The sequence below is a fragment of the Henckelia pumila genome, chromosome 1, assembly GCF_033568475.1.
Source record: "Henckelia pumila isolate YLH828 chromosome 1, ASM3356847v2, whole genome shotgun sequence".
Classification (NCBI taxonomy): Eukaryota; Viridiplantae; Streptophyta; class Magnoliopsida; order Lamiales; family Gesneriaceae; genus Henckelia; species Henckelia pumila.
Genome location: NC_133120.1, coordinates 75,362,124 through 75,379,866, shown reverse-complemented (window position 1 = coordinate 75,379,866; position 17,743 = coordinate 75,362,124). Strand labels below are relative to the sequence as shown.

The following is a 17,743-nucleotide window of genomic DNA, read 5'->3' as shown; positions in this document are numbered from 1 at the left end:
AACAAGACAAAAATCTTATTGAGAACCAACCTGACTAATCTTGATATTGTGAAACTCTCTCAGTTTTCGGGGTCTGGACCTTTTCTCATCTTGCATTTTAACCACCTTTTTCTCCTCATGAGAGGACCGACCAGGTTTGACTACTTTGATCTCCTTCAATTTATTTTTAATGGGCTCGTCATGCTGGTCAAGAATAGCAAGAGGCCCACTTTTTGTTGAAGTGTGCAATTGTAACACCAGTTCATTGGCAACAGATTCAGCCACATTTTCTTCCCAAGTTTTATCAAAGGACGACGTTCTTCTTAATTCTGGGGTTGAATCACCAACAATGTTCACTTTTAGATTCTGAAGCTTTGATACCTGTGCATAAACATGCAACGCAAGGAACATTCAGATAATCTGCAAAGCCTTTATGTTTTTTTTGATCAGAAACATAAATATTATTAATAATTAAGATAATTAGAGTACAAATTGTGGACCAGTGATCCACTAATCCTCAAAAAGAGGTTCAAGTAAATCTAGCTCAAAGCTAAGCTCCAATCCCTATACAAATCTGAAATCGCAAAAGGTTGAAATTCTTTTATATTGTGTAGCCAAATTGCAAAGCCTTTATGTTGGCACTCAAATAATCAGCCAACCCTGTGGAATGCCAACAGATGGATTCACCCGTCTACAAGTTACTGGCTATAGAATTTTACCATGTCTATCATGTTTCCCATTTCAACAATACGGTCATTAAGTGATACTCCTTATTGGTTGTGACATGGATGGTTTAGGTGTTCAAATATATGGGATTTCAATTCACCTCCATTGCAGAGTTTGACCGTGTAAATTCTCTCTCTCTGTCACTAGTAAACTAAATGGATGAGATAATATGAGATATTTAATGAGATTTTGAGGCGTCGTCAGGATCTGAACTCGGTCAACTTTATCTATTATAGGTGGTTGAGAGGCTTTTGGATTCCTTCCCTGTTGTTCTACTCTAATAGCACTCATTATTATAGCTCAGGCCTTGGCTATTCTCGTGGGTATCATCAAGTTCATCTTGTAAATATCATATAATAATTCTGTAAGCTGAAAATATTGAAACAGGCACAAACAAAACATATCACTAAAACTGGAACCTTCAAAATACTTTTGTGAAATTGAAAACAGCATTAACAGATTATATACGAGTCACTGATGAATCTGACAAAGTCATTATTTGTCAGTTTTCTCCAGCTTAACTGCTCTGGAAATTTGCTGACAGACCTCGACAGATCCATGAGGAAGAGTTTTCCTGAGTCTAATCTTGATCAAATATATTTTTCAATAAAATTATTTCACCAATAATAAACATATGCATTATTATTGCAACTTTTAGATACTCACTTGCAGTGCATCATCTTGAATGCTGCCAGATTGGTTAGTTAAAGATATTGCAGAGAGGGTAGATGTGCTTGATTTGGAAACATCAACATCTTTTGTATGGGTGCTAGATGAAGATGCCTCTTGAACTGTTGACCCTTTCTTTACACGCCTTGCACCAGCTGTCGTCGAAACCTTCCATACTTCCTATATATCACATTGAAATACAGAGATTAAAAGTTTTTTTTTTCTGATAAGGTGATTATTTAACTGAAAGCTTCAAGAACATAGTGAGACAAACCTGCCGCCTTTGGGAGTCTTGTTCTTCTTCAGGAAAGAAATATTGCCACATCAATTTGTAACATGTCTCAGTCAAATGTATCTTTAAAGGGTAAATTTCCACCTATACAAGAAGATAGAATCTTGTTACGCGCAAAAAATTAAAACTAGTACTCTGCCACATTTCAAACTCTGTTTCATTTACCAAGTAGAAATTTAAAAGTCAAAGTGTTTCCATCATTCACATATGTCAAACACACGCTGCCACATTTTTAAGAAAGTTTTGTACTCTTTCTCCATCCAACGGAAAGACACTACCACCATCCATTCCATGGAAAGGATGGATTCAGCAGCCCTTAGTCACTTCCAAGTTTATTCTCTGCTGTAAGACAACTCACTACCATCATTCTGGAGTCAGACACAAGCCCTCACAAGTTACCAAAGAAGACCAGTTTCACTTGTAGGACACTTCTCTTTAATGAAGAACACCAAGAAAACTTCACTGGGCTACAAATAAAACTTCACTACAGCACAAGTAACACATCAATGACTTTCCAGTAGGGATGACCCACATAGCAAGCCATGGAACTGAGACTAGCAGTTCAGCTGATGTCAGGAATAATTGTGGTACAGTTTGGCGATATTACACATCAGCTAAATAAAATTATATGCTTCTATATAAAAGAATTCATTACTCTGCTGACCTGGAATAATTCAAGAGGGGAGTTTCCGTCCTTGGAAGATCCTTGCTTAGCATCCACACGAAGCATCACTTGTCTGCATTCAAGATGACACAAGCAGCATCTCAAACTTTTAATTTATTCAAGAGGAACATCCATCAAACTTGCCTTTCGAATGCCTTACTGAATCCAATGAAATTCGTAAATATAAAATGTCATGCCAGATCACTATCGTGAAAATAAACTGTAAGCGGTAATTTAAATGTCTGTTTTTCTTCTCACAATGAGAAAAACATATTTCAAGGGATATGGACACAAGAATTTAATAAACCTGGAGTGACTTTAGGGGCACACAAATTTTCTTTCATGAAATTAAACCCTAAGCCAATCATAAGAACATAGGTTGGAAATGGTTTGAAAGAAAGCAACAAGAAAAGTAAACCAGGGACGAAAATGACCAAAGGAGAGATTCATGAAACAGAAATGCATACTTTCCCCATTCAGAAGGAGGATTCCATGCAGACAGAAGCATGTCAGACTTTGCATTGGGAAGACAATTTCTTACTACAAAGTACTTTGTTGTAAACTTAGCAACACCGACATCCTTGTAATCCCGGTCAAAATCATAGATCTGCAGCAAGAGATTTTTTCAGATAGGATCTTCTGTTACAAGTATAATGAACAGTTCTAATAAGGTCTAATGTATTTATTTTATACAACAAAATATTAGGAGTCAAACACAACTGGTTACCTACCTTGGATTCGTTGACTATTTGGAAAGAGAAAAAATTTGGGAAGATAATATACAAAAGCTAACTTGGAAGACTACATATTTAAAGATGTGGATGTTAAGGTCGACAAGTGTTTACTAGAGAAATAATTGAACTAGGAATTATCAGTATTTGATTAAAGATTGGGTGCGTACCACCATACCAACACTAGAGATAAGATTAAGTTGGAATATAAATTTTATTTTAATTTGTTCAAGGTGAGGCACTTGTCAAACATCATGGTTTAGGAGCCACCACTTCCCGTTTTAACCAAAACTATTACTATTAGTAACTATACAACCCAAATCTTTGAATCACACAACATCCCAAGTGTCACATTTCGTTTACTTTCTTGATTGGGCCAATCGGTGATCCATTACAATTCCGTTCCAATTATTGCACCCACTTGCACTTAATGGAATCGAACATGCGTTATCGGTTCCAGTACCAATTGAAAAGGTTGAAATGCTTACCAATTTACCAGAAACAATAACTAGAAATAACAATGCAGCTCAAATGTTTTAACTTTTAACCTATAGAGCAGCCAAGCGCCACATTTTGATCACTCTTAAACAATAACCCACACACAGATTTAATCTTCTGGAGAAAAATAATCATATTCATAAGCAAATTGGGCATAGACATGTCAATAATAAAACAAAAAATAGCGAACAAAATGAACCTGCCGAGAGGTTTACCTTTGCCAGGAAGATGCTACATTGACATGTAGGCATTTAGGAAGATTTTGAGGCTAAAACGATTTTCCTACACCCAACTGAATCAAGATATAGATTATGGGAAGATGCACATGCTTTCTTCCTACCGACACTACATCCAAGCCCGGATTTGAGGGATGAGGAGCTGAACGATTTGACTGTACTGTTTAGGCCCTTGGAAAGGGTTAATTTGATTATAGGAGCTGAGGATGTTAGGAAGTGGGTCTGGGATTCCTGAGGGTTTTTTTCAATAAAATCCTTCTGTGATTCATTCTTTCCAGATAATTTGTTTCCATCCTGTCCTCACTTCCGTACCATTTGGAAAGCACTGATTCCATCTAAGGTCCAAGTATTCTCGCGGACTGTTGCGCTTGGAAAATTACCAACTTGTGACATGATTTAAATGAGGTACCCCCACTTGTTCTCTTTGTCCAAATTGTTGTGTGTTGTGTAGGCAAGAGGTGGAGACCCCAGACCACTTGTTCCTCCATCGTCCGTTTACGATCTTGCTCTTGTTCAGAGTACCGAAGGAGTTGGGATGGGCACTCCTGAACTCAACCAGGATTTATTCGCAGCAGATCTTGGTTGGGATTTAGGCAGGAGGGGTAGAATTTTCTACGTTATGATAGTTCATTGTGGTTGGAGAGGAACACAAGGATATTCAAAACCGAAGAAGACTCGCTTGAAGATGTATGGAACAAGATAATTTTTAGGGTTCCAAGTTGGACTTCGAAGATTGCCGATTTCAAATCTTTTGCGGTTACAAATTTGTACAAGGACTGGAGTCTAATTTTATGTTAATTTGACTCTGGTTTTTACCTCATCCTACGTGGACCGCTTTTTGTAATTATTCCTTTTTGTTTAATATAATATAATATTGTTTCCTAAAAGAAAAGAAAAACTACTCAGAGGTGGGATCTGGAAATTCATAATGAAATTTCCACTATTCCTGATAATACCTTACCAGGCAATTCTAAAAACTACAATGATTCTGAAATCCCTATTACCCTAGGAAAATTTTAGGTCTTACACGAAACATCCTCTATCAAATTTTGTCTCATATAAAAATTTGCCACCCTTGTACGGTGCGTTTATTTCACAAATGTCCAGTGTGATCATCCCTAACAATGTTCATGAAGCTCTAGAAGTTCCTGAGTGGAAGGAAGACATACTCTAGGAGATGAAAACCTTGGAAAAGAATGCTAGATGGGAGACGGTATATTTACCAAAAAGGAAGACTACTGTGGGTTGTAAATGGGTATTTACCTTGAAATATGGATAAGATGGATCCTTAGAAAGATACAATGCACAGTTAGTAGCAAAATGATTTACTCATACATATGGAATTGATTATTCAAAGAAAAACTTTCTCACCTGTTGCAAAATTAAATACTGTTCAGGTCCTACTAGATATAGCTACCAACCTTGACTGAGTATTGTATCAACTTGATGTAAAAGATGTCTTCCTGAATGGAGATTTAGAAGAGGAAGTATAAATGGAACAACCACCTAGGTTCGTTGAAAGGTTCGGAACCAAGCTACATAGACTGAAGAAATCCTTTGTATGGACTTAAACGGTCTCCGAGAGCATGGTTTGAATGATTTACTACTTTCATCAAAAGTCAAGGATATACTCGAGGACAAGCAGATCACACTTTGTTCACAAAATCCACTGGAGACAAAGTTGTCACTCTGATTGTTTATGTGGATGATATCATTCTAAAAGATAAACTGGAAGAAATGAGCGCATTGAAACAAAAAATGGCAACGGAATTCGAACTAAAGATCTAGGGCAGCTGAGATACTTCCTGGGAATGGAAGTGGCAAGATCTAGGAAAGGCATCGTCGTTTAACACAACGAAAATACATCCTGGGATGAGCGGTTGCAGATCAGACACTCCAATTGATACTAATATCAAACTTGGAGAAGTAAAGAATGATACCCCAGTATCTTTTATAGGAACAATATTGTATTAAATTATAAACAGTAAGTAATTACAAAAGGCGGACAAGAGATCCGCACACTAGACGGCGAGCCTGTATATCTCCTGGGGATGCCCAGTGTATCTTGTATTTTTTACCCTCTTTTAAAGAAGCTATTTTCATTTAAAAAAAAAAAAAAAGCTCGGATCATATTAACAACATATAAAACTCCAATCCCTTAATAAGCCTGAAACTGAGAAAGCTTTAAACTCCTTATGCTTCCTTATCCATATAGAAACCCTTGTCCCCCAGTTGACACAGGAAGATATCAAAGATTGGTGGGAAAATTGATTTATCTATCCCACACACGTCCAAACATTCCTTTTGTAGTTAGCATGGTCAGTCAATTCATTTACACTCCACACTGTTCACATCTTGCAGCAATATATTGGATTCTTCGTTACTTGAAAAATTCACCAGGGAAAGGACTTCTTTCCAAGAAAAATGAAGAAAGAAGATTTGAGACATACAGATGCTGATTGGGCAGGATCAAATACTGATGGAAAATCCACATCTAGATATTGTATGTTTCTTTGGGTAACCTTGTAACCCGGAGAAGCAAAAAACAAAGTGTGGTTGCTAGAAGCAGTGCCGAGGCCGAATTCAGAGCAATGGCTCTAGGAGTGAGATCATGTGGTTAAAAAAGGTTTTAGAATATGTTGAGATGCCGGTGATTTTGCCAATAAAGTTGTACTGTGACAACAAATCAGCCATCAACATTGCTCATAATCCTGTTTTGCACGACAGAACAAATCACATAGAGATTGATAAGCACTTTATAAAAGAAACTGAAGAAGGGAGATATTGTATTCCATTTGTTCCAAGGGACTATTAAGCACTTTATATTCTTACCAAGGGACTATTAAGCAACTGTTTGAAGATCAAGTCAGCAAGCTGGACATGACGAACATCTTTGCACCAACTTCAGGGAGAGTGTTAATAAATCAAGGAAAATAATGATCCCATGATTTAAGAGATTAGCTGATTTAAATCCCATGATATATGGGATTGTACTCTTTCCTTTTATTGCATTATTTTCTACTTTATAAGACCGTGCTTTGTATGAAGGTGTAAGATGAAATAAAATAAAAAGTAGTTTTTCCTCTCTTTCATTAACTTACACTACAACAGACAATCAACATGCACCACGCAGCATCTTTATAAATAGACTCACCATATCATTTAACTCTGCTTCTGCAAAAGATTTTCCATCAACGAGCATGCCCCAAACAACTTTTTTAATTTGCAAAGAAATTCGCATAGCATAGGATGGACTTTTATTCCTCTCCTTTTCCATTAATCGTAACTGTGCAGCTTTCTGCAAAGCTATTCTTAGTGAAGCTGATGCAGCCTTCCTAGCCTTCTGCGCATTCATAAGCTCTTTTCTCAGTCTTTGCACCTGAGAATGGCCCCGATTAAGTAATAAATTCCATCACATTGAATCAGGCATATGCAGGAGCAAGTAGGTGCCTATATTTTTATAATTAAAATTTCAAGTCAACAAAGTATTAACAAAATTTTCAGGAATCAACTCTTTGACCACAAAAACTTAAAGATTCTCATATTCAGATTATTTCCAAGAATTGGCGTTTGTTTATAAACAGCAAAATCAAACATTGAATATATCCTTGCAACGTTTGTAGATCACGGTTTCATTGCAAGTGAACTCGTGAAACACACAACACAAGAAGAACGTATGCTGTAACAAAGCAAATGCTAGCACACCAAAAAAGACACAATCCCAATAAAAATTAGAAAGAGAAATATTGCAAAATGCAAATATAAAGATCCTCAACGTGTTCAAAAGTCTTACTAATGTGGATCTTCCACCAGTTATCATCCATAGATCCATTTCAATTTCGGGGTATGGGTCTCCAGAATTGTCAACTCGAAGAGACAATTTCCGCATATCGTCAATAATCAACTTCTGGATTCTATCTTTCTGTTCAAGATTTACTTTTGCCAGTTCTACCTCTTCAACGCCATCAGGGACCACTTCATCCGCCTCCTCTTCAACATCTTCATCATCATCAACGGGATATGATAGATTGCTTTTTCGAGGCCTGAATAATCAACCTCATCACTTGAAGTGCATGAACAAGAAATCAACTACAAATTGCAATTAACATAAATACTGTCAAATCAAAGTGCACTGTTGATTCTAGATAGACTACAAAGTTTCTGCTTAGCATGAAAATATACCTGGAAGGACCAAACTTACTACTTGTTGAAAAAATCAATTTCGAGTTTAAATTCGGAACACAATCTGCCATAGCATAATAGACATCAAGACTTCAATTATCAACCTTACTTTGTATCATCAACTCATAATTCTATGTTGATGGTTAATTTCAAGTTTAAACACATGCGCACGCGCACACACACGCACAAAACTTTCAAAATAGGTAATCCAGTAATATCAGTAATATAAAAGGAACCCCATCCAGCAAGTTAAAATATGTGACAAATAAACACCAGTCTAATCTAGAACAGGTTAAATAAAGATGTTATCCATATTTGACAGAATCAACTAAAATTTTTACCAACAAAAATTCTTAAAGTGATGAAGTATCTAATTTCACATAAAAAGAAAATTTTGGTCATCCATATCATTTCTTGCCTGAAACATTAAAAGTTTAACAATGATATATCATGTGAGTGGTCCCCATGCTATAAGATCTAGAGGAGCAATATTTGTACTCACTGTAGTTTTAACCAGTGCCAAAACATATGCCTTTCCATAATCATTGCATCAAATTTGGCATTAGCATAATTGAAATGAGAAAATCCCACTTTAAGGCATTCACATGTACTACATTGCCAGTATATCACGTAAAAATAAACAAATAGCAGATTGTGGAATTCATACTTAGGAAGCCGAGCAAAAAGAAGATTGGTCAACACATCAAGCATGACTTGAAATTGTCTGGACGTCATTGTAGCTGTAATATTATCAGAGTTGAATGACAGCTCTTTCAAAGGCTTTACCTGCAATAATAATAAAGTAAATGTCATAAATTCAGCATTAATATTTAGCATATTTAACTTTCTTTCAGCCGTTATGAACTTTTATCCCCTGAAACCTAGATCTTTACTTTCAAATCATTAGTTCCTCCTTTGTGCCGTGTGTAGCGAAAGTACATGTCACAGGGCATAAAAACCCTTTCAAGTAAAGCTCCCGTGCGCTTCACTTTGGGTGAACTCCGACGAATTTTAGGAAGCCACTGCAGCCCAGCCCCTGGATCCACATCAGTTGGGGCTACATGAGCCTGCACATGCTCCAACATAACAGTGAATTCCATGCGATTCCATGTCATTTCAGGCTGAGATTCGGGTAGGTGAATCTTTTCTCCCCCAAGTGCTTGTTCGATCATCTCATAGCCAACAGCAAGGATTGAATGAAATGACCGAGCTAAGACACGACCACTTACAGCAGCAAGCAAGAATCTACCCTGTCAATCAAGTATTTATCGCATTAATCATGACTAATAATTTTTTGATAAGAATTAATCATGACTAAGAATTAAAAAGAATTTATTACTAATATTTCAATCATCCATCTGCTTGGTTTTTCACTATTTTGTTGATTTCTACCTTGATCTCGTTTGTGACCCTCCACCAGTAGAGCAAGTTGATATGGCTCAAACCCTTTCTTAAAAAATAGACCCATCTTGCTAAGTGGTTAAACAAAGGCTTTATTATTTAAGAATGTCCACAAATCAGCTGTGTTGTATTGTGTTTTAGATTCCCCTGCTAATATATACTATTTTCACCCTAATCAGCGTGAAATTCAATATTTCCACAATTAAAGCATGAAGGTGGCTTTCACAAGCTTGAACACCTCAATTTCACATATGATACAAGTGTTACATATAGGGCAGTGAAACATGTGTGGCAAGATGACAAAGTCTAAAGTGATAAGAGTTAAACATCGTATAAGCACATTTTGAAAGAATAACCTAGCTTAATCTGATGTTGAACAAGTCTTAATTAATATCTATGACATTTTTACTGTCAAGGGTACACATGCATCAATAAGTACTGTAATGAATAGCCAACGGCCATGGGTTTTGTAGCAATCATCTAAAAATCAAATAATCAATATTAGGATTCTCGAGTAAGATTCACCAGTTCATCTTTAACTATTAAAGGTCGTTTGATGAAAAATTTTGTGGCATGCATTGCTTGAGAGATTAAGGAATAAGACCACTGGTATTCATATCTGCTCTCTCTTTACTCTCCTCATAAGATTATTGTCAATGTACATCAGCACCAGAAAGCCAAGAAGCTCGTTAAAATTTTTCCTTCCCTTCAAATATCGTTTCTAACAAACATAAAAACCCATGGAGCATGTAATCACAAAATTACCAATTTTATTTTTGGGTAAATGAGGTACCAGGAGATTTATCTTAGGAGGTTTTGAAAATAAGTTCCCCAAAGTTGTCCTATCAACATTCGGATACATAAACTATGAAGATGCCAATAAACACTTTAGTAGCATATAGTAACTCACGTTAGATTCTTCTGAGTGAAGATTGAATTGCGGCTCAATAACATTCAGCATGAAATGGCGTGTTCCCTCTTCCTCGGAGTCATCGAGATTGCTACATTTTGCTGTAGATAGGCACAAAAGATACACATTTATGGAGAAAAGAAGGTAGCTAATGTTTGCATAACTGGAGGATTTCAATCAAGGAGGCATGATGTGGCTTATGGATGATAGAGGATAGATTCACGGCATGAAAGCCTATAACTAAGTAACAACACTAATTTATCAATGCATGAAAACAATTCCAAGTAAAAGGCAACAGCATTGCTGGCAAAATAAAATCAGTGGTAGACAGGTACAATGCTTGGATAAGATCCAGTTTAAAGGCACCTACTTGGATTGGGAGGCATAACGAGTTTAAGATACTTTCGGTCTCAGATTTAGTTAGGGATTGGAGTCTTATTTACTTTTAATATTATCAGGGTTTTTGCTTGGTTTTCTGCGGACCATTTGTCTGTTTTTTGTAATTAATATAATGTTCTTCCCAAAAAAAAAAGACAGATACAGTCTAGAAGGGACTGTCTAGGGAACACAATTGACGGTTTAATAAAATTAAAATATATTTTCAGATATATGGCACCATGTTAAGAATAACTAACTCATGTAACAACTTTGCAAAGAGGCTGATTGTTAAAGTGGTACTGTACTCGAGAACTTCCACATTTCCACAACAATTTAAGGTAGTTGTTTCCAAACAATTACATGGTCAAGTGAAACAATAAGAGTATAATTTTTTTTAATAATCTCATATCTGGAAATGTAATTAAGAGAATAAGGGACATTTAAAAAATAAACAGATTACGCAAGAGATGAAAGTTCATGCATTTTGTTAAACTATATATAATACAACAATATGCAAGATTTTACAACTTGTTATACCATCTTTTTTTGTCAACTCAACACATCATGTATTACAGAGAGAAGATAGTTGCAACTAGCTTTTGCTACCATAAATATATTATTTTGGAGTCTAATAGAAGTAATCAACTCAAGTAGAAAGCAGCCTCTCACCAACTGCTCTATCATTGTTATTAATTAAAAATCTACAAGACTACTTTTTTTATATAAGAAACTGATAAGTGCAACACATTATAGTTAAGATTAAAACAAAAGTACAAAACTACAACTATAAGTTATGATTAAAACAAAAACATAAGTGCAACACATTATGGTAGCATAAATGAATTATGCAGACACTCAAATGCACATGGAAACAGAAATTGCACCATTGTTTGAGAGAAAGAACTTTGAATTTACCAGTTACACTAGAGGAGGGATTTTCCGTTGCAACTGAATCTGACGGAGAAGGCAGGGCTTTAGAAGTCTCAATATACTGAGAAGGTGTGGAATCATGATAGGAAGATGGCGACTTTTGGTTATCATTTTTGGGTGTTTCAGGTCTGTCAAGGACCTCGTTCTCCTCGTGCAATTTCCTTTGAGCATATTGACGAGAAGGAGAAGGTTTTGGAGGTTCAAATGCCTTAGATATCCCACCTACCCAAGACCAAACAGCATCTCTGTTTTCAAGAGTCCACAGAAGCTTCAGTCCGTAAACAAAAATACGCCTGCAATTGTTAGCAATGACAAAGTTATATCCATCGTCATCACTAGGGTCAGATCTTGTATGCTCATCACTCTCGCTCCCATTTTCAAACTCAGATCTGACATATGTCATCTCAAGATTTCTTCGTCCAGCTTCTTGCCATGCTAATAACCTTGCAGGGTCAGCCTTTGGAGCTTGCCGGCGGATTGTGAAGTAATCAGATGACAACAAAAACCCATCATCATGATGCCTTTCTGTGCGGTTGCTAGAGGAGCTATGTTTATCGCCGAGAACTCTGCCCGTTGATGCAGGCAGGGATTGCTTCCTTGTCGTTTGAACTACTTTTGCAACACTTGGGCAATCTTCCTTATTTATAAATACTTTGGGCATGTGTAGGTCAAGACCCTGATACACAAGATCAAGAGGATCCCGTCTGCATTCAAACGTATATTTTTGTTTACCTCGACTATAATAGAGTTCATATTTCACCTTTGTCATCTTAAATGCTAGTCCCTTCGCTGGGTCATCGTCATGTAAAGGCATGTGCCTGATATGTGTGGGGGTGGCATCAACCCTGAACATAAATTCTGTCATTACTTTGTCTAATGACAGATTACCTGATCTTGGAATCCTAGGGATCCCATAACGGGGCCACCTAGAAAAGGTTCGCAATTTATGGGGAGGCAGGTAGTTTAAGTTCCAAAACTTGATCAACCATGCCAAATCATGATGTCCAAGATTCATAATCGGGGAATCAATTGATTCGGTTCCTAATTGTGCGGGAAAAACTGAAGCTCCACCCTGAATGACCTGATCATTAATGGAAAAGGGTTGTGACTGGCGATCACCACAAGGAACGGGTGGCCTAACGGCGAAATTCCATTTGAGAGAAAGAGATGTGGATCTGAAGGGATCGTAAACCTTTTCACGAGCTTTACCTTCATTAGGAAGTGCAAATAAATAATGATTTAGGGGATTTCCAGACTCACAATCCCATTCCATAGTCACTTCAACCGTGAAAATTGGGGCCTGAAGGAAAGGCCCAGAAAATCCAACAAATTGTTTCGAGATGGAATTCTTTAATAAGCTCTCTAAGCTGCTCACTAAAATCTTGAAATCCTTCGAGGACAAGTAGACACGACCATCTGTTTGTTGAATTTCCATGTAACCTGATATAACCTGAAGTTTGTCTAAGTTTTCATAGGGATCAGTGGTTGCAAGAATGTTCCATCTTGTCTCAGAAAAATATAAAGTTGTGTTTCCATGAATGTAGTTTCTCATTTCATCCCACCAAGGTAAACTCTTTTCCTTTTTAGGTGGTTGAACATCTGGATTTGGATTTCTTGTGCTTAAATTAGCTCTACGAAGAGCCACAGTAAATGCATAGCTAATATCAGCAAAAGACGGTTCAAAACCAGTGCCAAACGAAATTTCTCCTGTCTGAAAATGAATGGGCAAATCACAATAAGTTTTGATCGGAGGAGTTGTGCCGCTAGCTGAACGTAGCATATCCACTTTCCTCCATTTTCCAATGAAAACATTCTGGTGAATCTGCGGCTGAAAACAAGTTGCCTGCAATCACAAATAGGCACGATTGAGAATGTTGTGTGTATGCTCATGTTGTCTCAAGATATTAAATATAAACCGCATAACAAATCTGTATGATATTAAATAGAGTACAAGGTTGTTGACTGGGAAGTCAAACATGTGAGGTGCCTTTGTTACCAGCGTATGATTTTGACATTGGTGTGTGTTAGCCGTCAGGCTAAAAGAATTATTTGCAACACATGTCAACCAGAACCAATATTTTTTTATTTATGCAAGAGAATATTTCCCTTTTTAGCTTCTCTGATTGATGGAAAATACTTTTCTTTCTACCGCTAGAAGTATGTCTCCGCTTTACCAAGTACAAATAGAACGGTAGCACTTAGAAGACATTTGTTGAAAATTTATACAAAGGGCTTGGTGAGTTCTGAAATTTATCAATTAGTTAACTGCCAAATCAGGGCATAAAAGTGCATGCAAGAGAGAAAAACACCAAAAAACACAGACCTGTTGAGCCAGCAGAAGCCGACCTTCACATCGACCAGCATTAGCAGCAAATAGTGGACATGTGTAGTTTCTTATCTGAACTACAAGGGAGCCTGTATGCAAAAGGATGTTTCCTCCATAAAGTCTTGAAAATGGAATGTTATGAGCACGGCATACAGGGTCTAGCTTCTGCAGAACTTCAATCATCCCTGCGTCACCACCTTCAATTTTTGTCAAGCTTACATCTAATTCTGTAGCACAAACAGAGAAAAGAGAAGTTCTGGAAGTGCTAGGCTTGAAACCAGATTGGAAGCCATCTTTACATGCCCCAGATCCCTGTGCCTGTACAAGGTTCTGGCATGCCTGGTAATATGACCGGAATGACTGTCTGTATATTTCCTCACGCAATTTCTGAATGGATGAAGCATCTCGAAGATCTATCTCCTCCCCATTGTGATGAATCTTTCCTTCGAATGAAGAGTCGTCTTTTTCAACATCATGGCATTGTCCATTCCGAGAAATATACTCATCAAGAAAATTTAACCTTACAGCTAATTCACGAGCCTCATTCTTCAAGAGTTGATAATGCTCGTCAAGCCAACCCTGTATTGGTTCCTCCTCAATATCAGCTGTTAATTTACGTATGCTGAACTTTATACAACCAGTTCTAGATAAACTAGCCTTTTTCTGTTTTGATTGTTCTTTCTTCTCTGGAAACATGCATTTAGTTTTCGCAGAAGTCACAAGCTTCAAAGCTCGAAGCATATCCTCCACAGAATCATCAATGGCTCGCAGTTGCAACCTAAATGGTATGCATACATGCACATCAATGGCTTGAATAACCCAGTCCCAGATAGTTACAGTTTCAGATTTCGCATCTGGAACTCTAACGGAAGCATTAGGAATTCGAGATATTTGCATTCTGCTGGTTCTAAAAATTTTGGATTCGTTGAGGTGGAGAAGAAGTCCCTCAAGAAGCACACCTATTTTAGCATTCTCAGAGAAGATGGACTGCACCTGGATCAAGGCTTCAACCCCATCTCCAACCTCAGCAGATACACTAAGCATCTCCACATCAACAGCAAAAATGGATTCCCTTTTGTTCAGTTGTTTGTTGGATGATTCCAAAGTGGTCTCTTTCTTTGGCTCATTGTCATTCATAACAGAAATCTTTTCCTTGTTATACTCCTCCTGCAGCTTGTAATTGTGGACCATTAACTTCAAGTGCAATCCTAGTTCAACTAATACAATATGCACATCAGGTTCCCACCTTATTGATATATCGGTGGCACTGAAGAGAGAGCAAACAGCAATATCTTTGAGACCTCCTGATCGCCTAAGAAGCTTCGCATTCTGCATGTCAAGTAACATAACTTTTGGTCCAGGATTGTTGTCTTCAGGAAATTCCTGATAGATAGACCTAGCTCTTTCAAGCTCCATCTGTACTGATTTTTTTTCTTTGTTCATGCAGAAACTGAGATGGTAAACATCGAGAGAAAGAGAATACTTCAACCTTGTGCAATCATGTGACACATTCGACATTACATGTGCAGTTCGCAGAGACCCGTCTACCAAGTTAGTAACTAAAACCTTACCACCTTGTGATCCATAATTAACACGTTTGGGGTCTGGAATAACTGTATCCTCCAACCCCACATCTCCACATATATTTACAGAGCATCTTTCTAGGTTGAGTCTCAATAGTTGAATTCCTTTCCCTGATGGCTTGGAAGCCCTTGTTTCTTTGCTTTGTGATGGTTTCTTACTCAAAGCAGATAAATCCTTCAATAAAGCCTTGAAGGATAGAGCAGCTAATATCAGTGATTCAAGACGCCTGAAAGTCAAGCAGACACTCATGCCAGTGACATCGGCTCCAAGAACCATCTTACACTGCAACCCATCTTCAAGGGAATCCATGTCTTTCTTGCCCCAGTCCAAGCTCACCTTAGCAATGTGCATTAATGAGCCTGTGTTTGTTTCCACGCCAAACAAGCTCTCTTTCAAGCATTCTTGGTATTCATCAGACATGTGTAGATTTATTTCACCAAGTTCCATGTGTAGAGTTGCACCAGTACTGGATATGTTGTTTGCAAAAATATGTGATGATTGTGAGCAACCCTGCAGTTGCAAAATAGCTAATTATTTAGTAAATGGCATTGCAATCAACGCTAAAGGGAAAAATGAGCCGAAGCAACTACTTTTAGGAATAAAAGACGAGGCCCATGAAGTGTCATAAAACTAATATACTTGTTGACGTCTTTCAAAATTAATTGATGTCTTTCTGCTTTTTTCGAAGAAATTAATTGATGTCTTTCATATATACCTATAGTAACTAACTAAAAATATTTTAAAAAATAGTGCCTTACCACAATGTAAAAGGTAAACAAGCAAAGGGAACTACCTTAAAAATCAACAGACGCATGTAACAAGTACGTCTCACCATAATTTTGAAAGACAAAGGACCATAGCATAAAAGCATTGAAATTCAAGTTTTTAAGATAACTTGCATTAACCCATGCAAAATCATGTAATATGCAGGGAGCTAAGGGTCGCCAAAGCACCATAATTCCAAAATTACGATCGATCCAACCATATATATGACTAATAAGTTCATAAATCACGTGTCTTTTCATTCTTATAGCATAAATACATTAAGCACGCATGCCTCCATTGATTGAAATTACATTTCAGTACATTATAGCTCTTTGAAGTTATAGAAAGACTGGTAATTTTTCGTTTCCTATAAAAAAAAAAAAAAAAGACTGGTAATTTATTCCAGTAGATTCTTACATGATACAGAGGAGAACCGTCCAAACTGTAAAGAACAATAGTCATCTCTGGGGCTGAAACAGTGCAAGTCCACATAACAGCTTTCTGTTCAGGAGACTGTGATTTTTCTTTAACAGAATTTTCTTCCAAGAGTCCCCTTTTAGGCTTTCGCGGCTGGCGCACACGCATGAATTGCTCTAATCTGTTCAAAATTAAGTTGCACTGTGTGCCTCCAAGCTTGACATCAATTTCAGATCTGATGGGAGAGTTATGCTGCAAAGGAAAGCATCCTACACACGTAAATGATAAGACTAAAATTAACAAGAAAGACTCGAGAAACCGATATGAGTCTCACATCGTCCAGTAGATGTTAATTGAATCATTCCACCGATCTATTTACATATATAATGCAAGTGCCAAGTCTCGGCAGTTATAGCAATGATAAAGTCAACCTCATAAATTTCCAGTATGAAATTGCATGCAAAACCAAACGGATGTTTTGCCCAGTTCCTATTTTTGTTCGAGTGCTACTCCAACTTACATAGAGCTTGTCTCATGTCTAAACCTTAACAGTGATTCTGGAAGCCCGCAGAAACACCCTCGTTAAGTAGATAAATGAGTAGAGATTTAGGAGCTGCAGAGTGCCTATTTTAGACTAAAGATGAGTCAATAGCACAGAATTTTGCCTGCATTATGAAGTTTGACGGGGTAATAACTTTATGGACATTATGATGTCTGTCAGTTCTATATCCACAGCATGAAAATGACTAGTTGATAAGTTATCAGAACTAAGGCTTCCATATAGAAACTATGAATATGAACTTCTTAAATTGCAATTCTCACAGAGAGAGTGACTTATTTTAAATAAATTTTGTGGTGATATGACTCATTAAAAAGAAAGAAAAAGAAAACATACGTGAGCCTTAATAGATTAGTCAATAAGTTTGAAGAGAGGATAATTAATCTCCTGCTATCTCTATTTTAAAGTGACCTATCTTCAACAAAAATGGAATATCATGTGAACTAAATGCATGTACATGGAACATCGTTTTTGTTATTGGCGCTTAGACATTCAA

At 37.1% G+C, this 17,743-nt stretch overlaps 1 protein-coding gene across 2 annotated transcripts in view; it reads right to left on the bottom strand.

Annotated features, from left to right (window-relative positions):
- LOC140875477 (protein SABRE) overlaps window positions 1-17,743 on the bottom strand; it is a 29,932-nt gene that overhangs the window by 1,669 nt on the left and 10,520 nt on the right. The window contains exons 8-20 of one of the 2 annotated variants that reach the window (XM_073279160.1): window positions 16,689-16,940; window positions 13,920-16,016; window positions 11,582-13,439; window positions 10,289-10,389; window positions 8,871-9,227; window positions 8,645-8,763; window positions 7,589-7,838; window positions 6,950-7,174; window positions 2,798-2,937; window positions 2,331-2,403; window positions 1,649-1,750; window positions 1,372-1,554; window positions 31-360 (exon numbers count right to left, since the gene is read on the bottom strand). In XM_073279160.1, coding sequence (XP_073135261.1) covers window positions 31-360; window positions 1,372-1,554; window positions 1,649-1,750; window positions 2,331-2,403; window positions 2,798-2,937; window positions 6,950-7,174; window positions 7,589-7,838; window positions 8,645-8,763; window positions 8,871-9,227; window positions 10,289-10,389; window positions 11,582-13,439; window positions 13,920-16,016; window positions 16,689-16,940 — 6,087 coding nt within the window. Of the gene's footprint in view, window positions 1-30; window positions 361-1,371; window positions 1,555-1,648; window positions 1,751-2,330; window positions 2,404-2,797; window positions 2,938-6,949; window positions 7,175-7,588; window positions 7,839-8,644; window positions 8,764-8,870; window positions 9,228-10,288; window positions 10,390-11,581; window positions 13,440-13,919; window positions 16,017-16,688; window positions 16,958-17,743 lie in introns of both variants that reach the window. The other variant, XM_073279161.1, reaches the window with a different exon arrangement.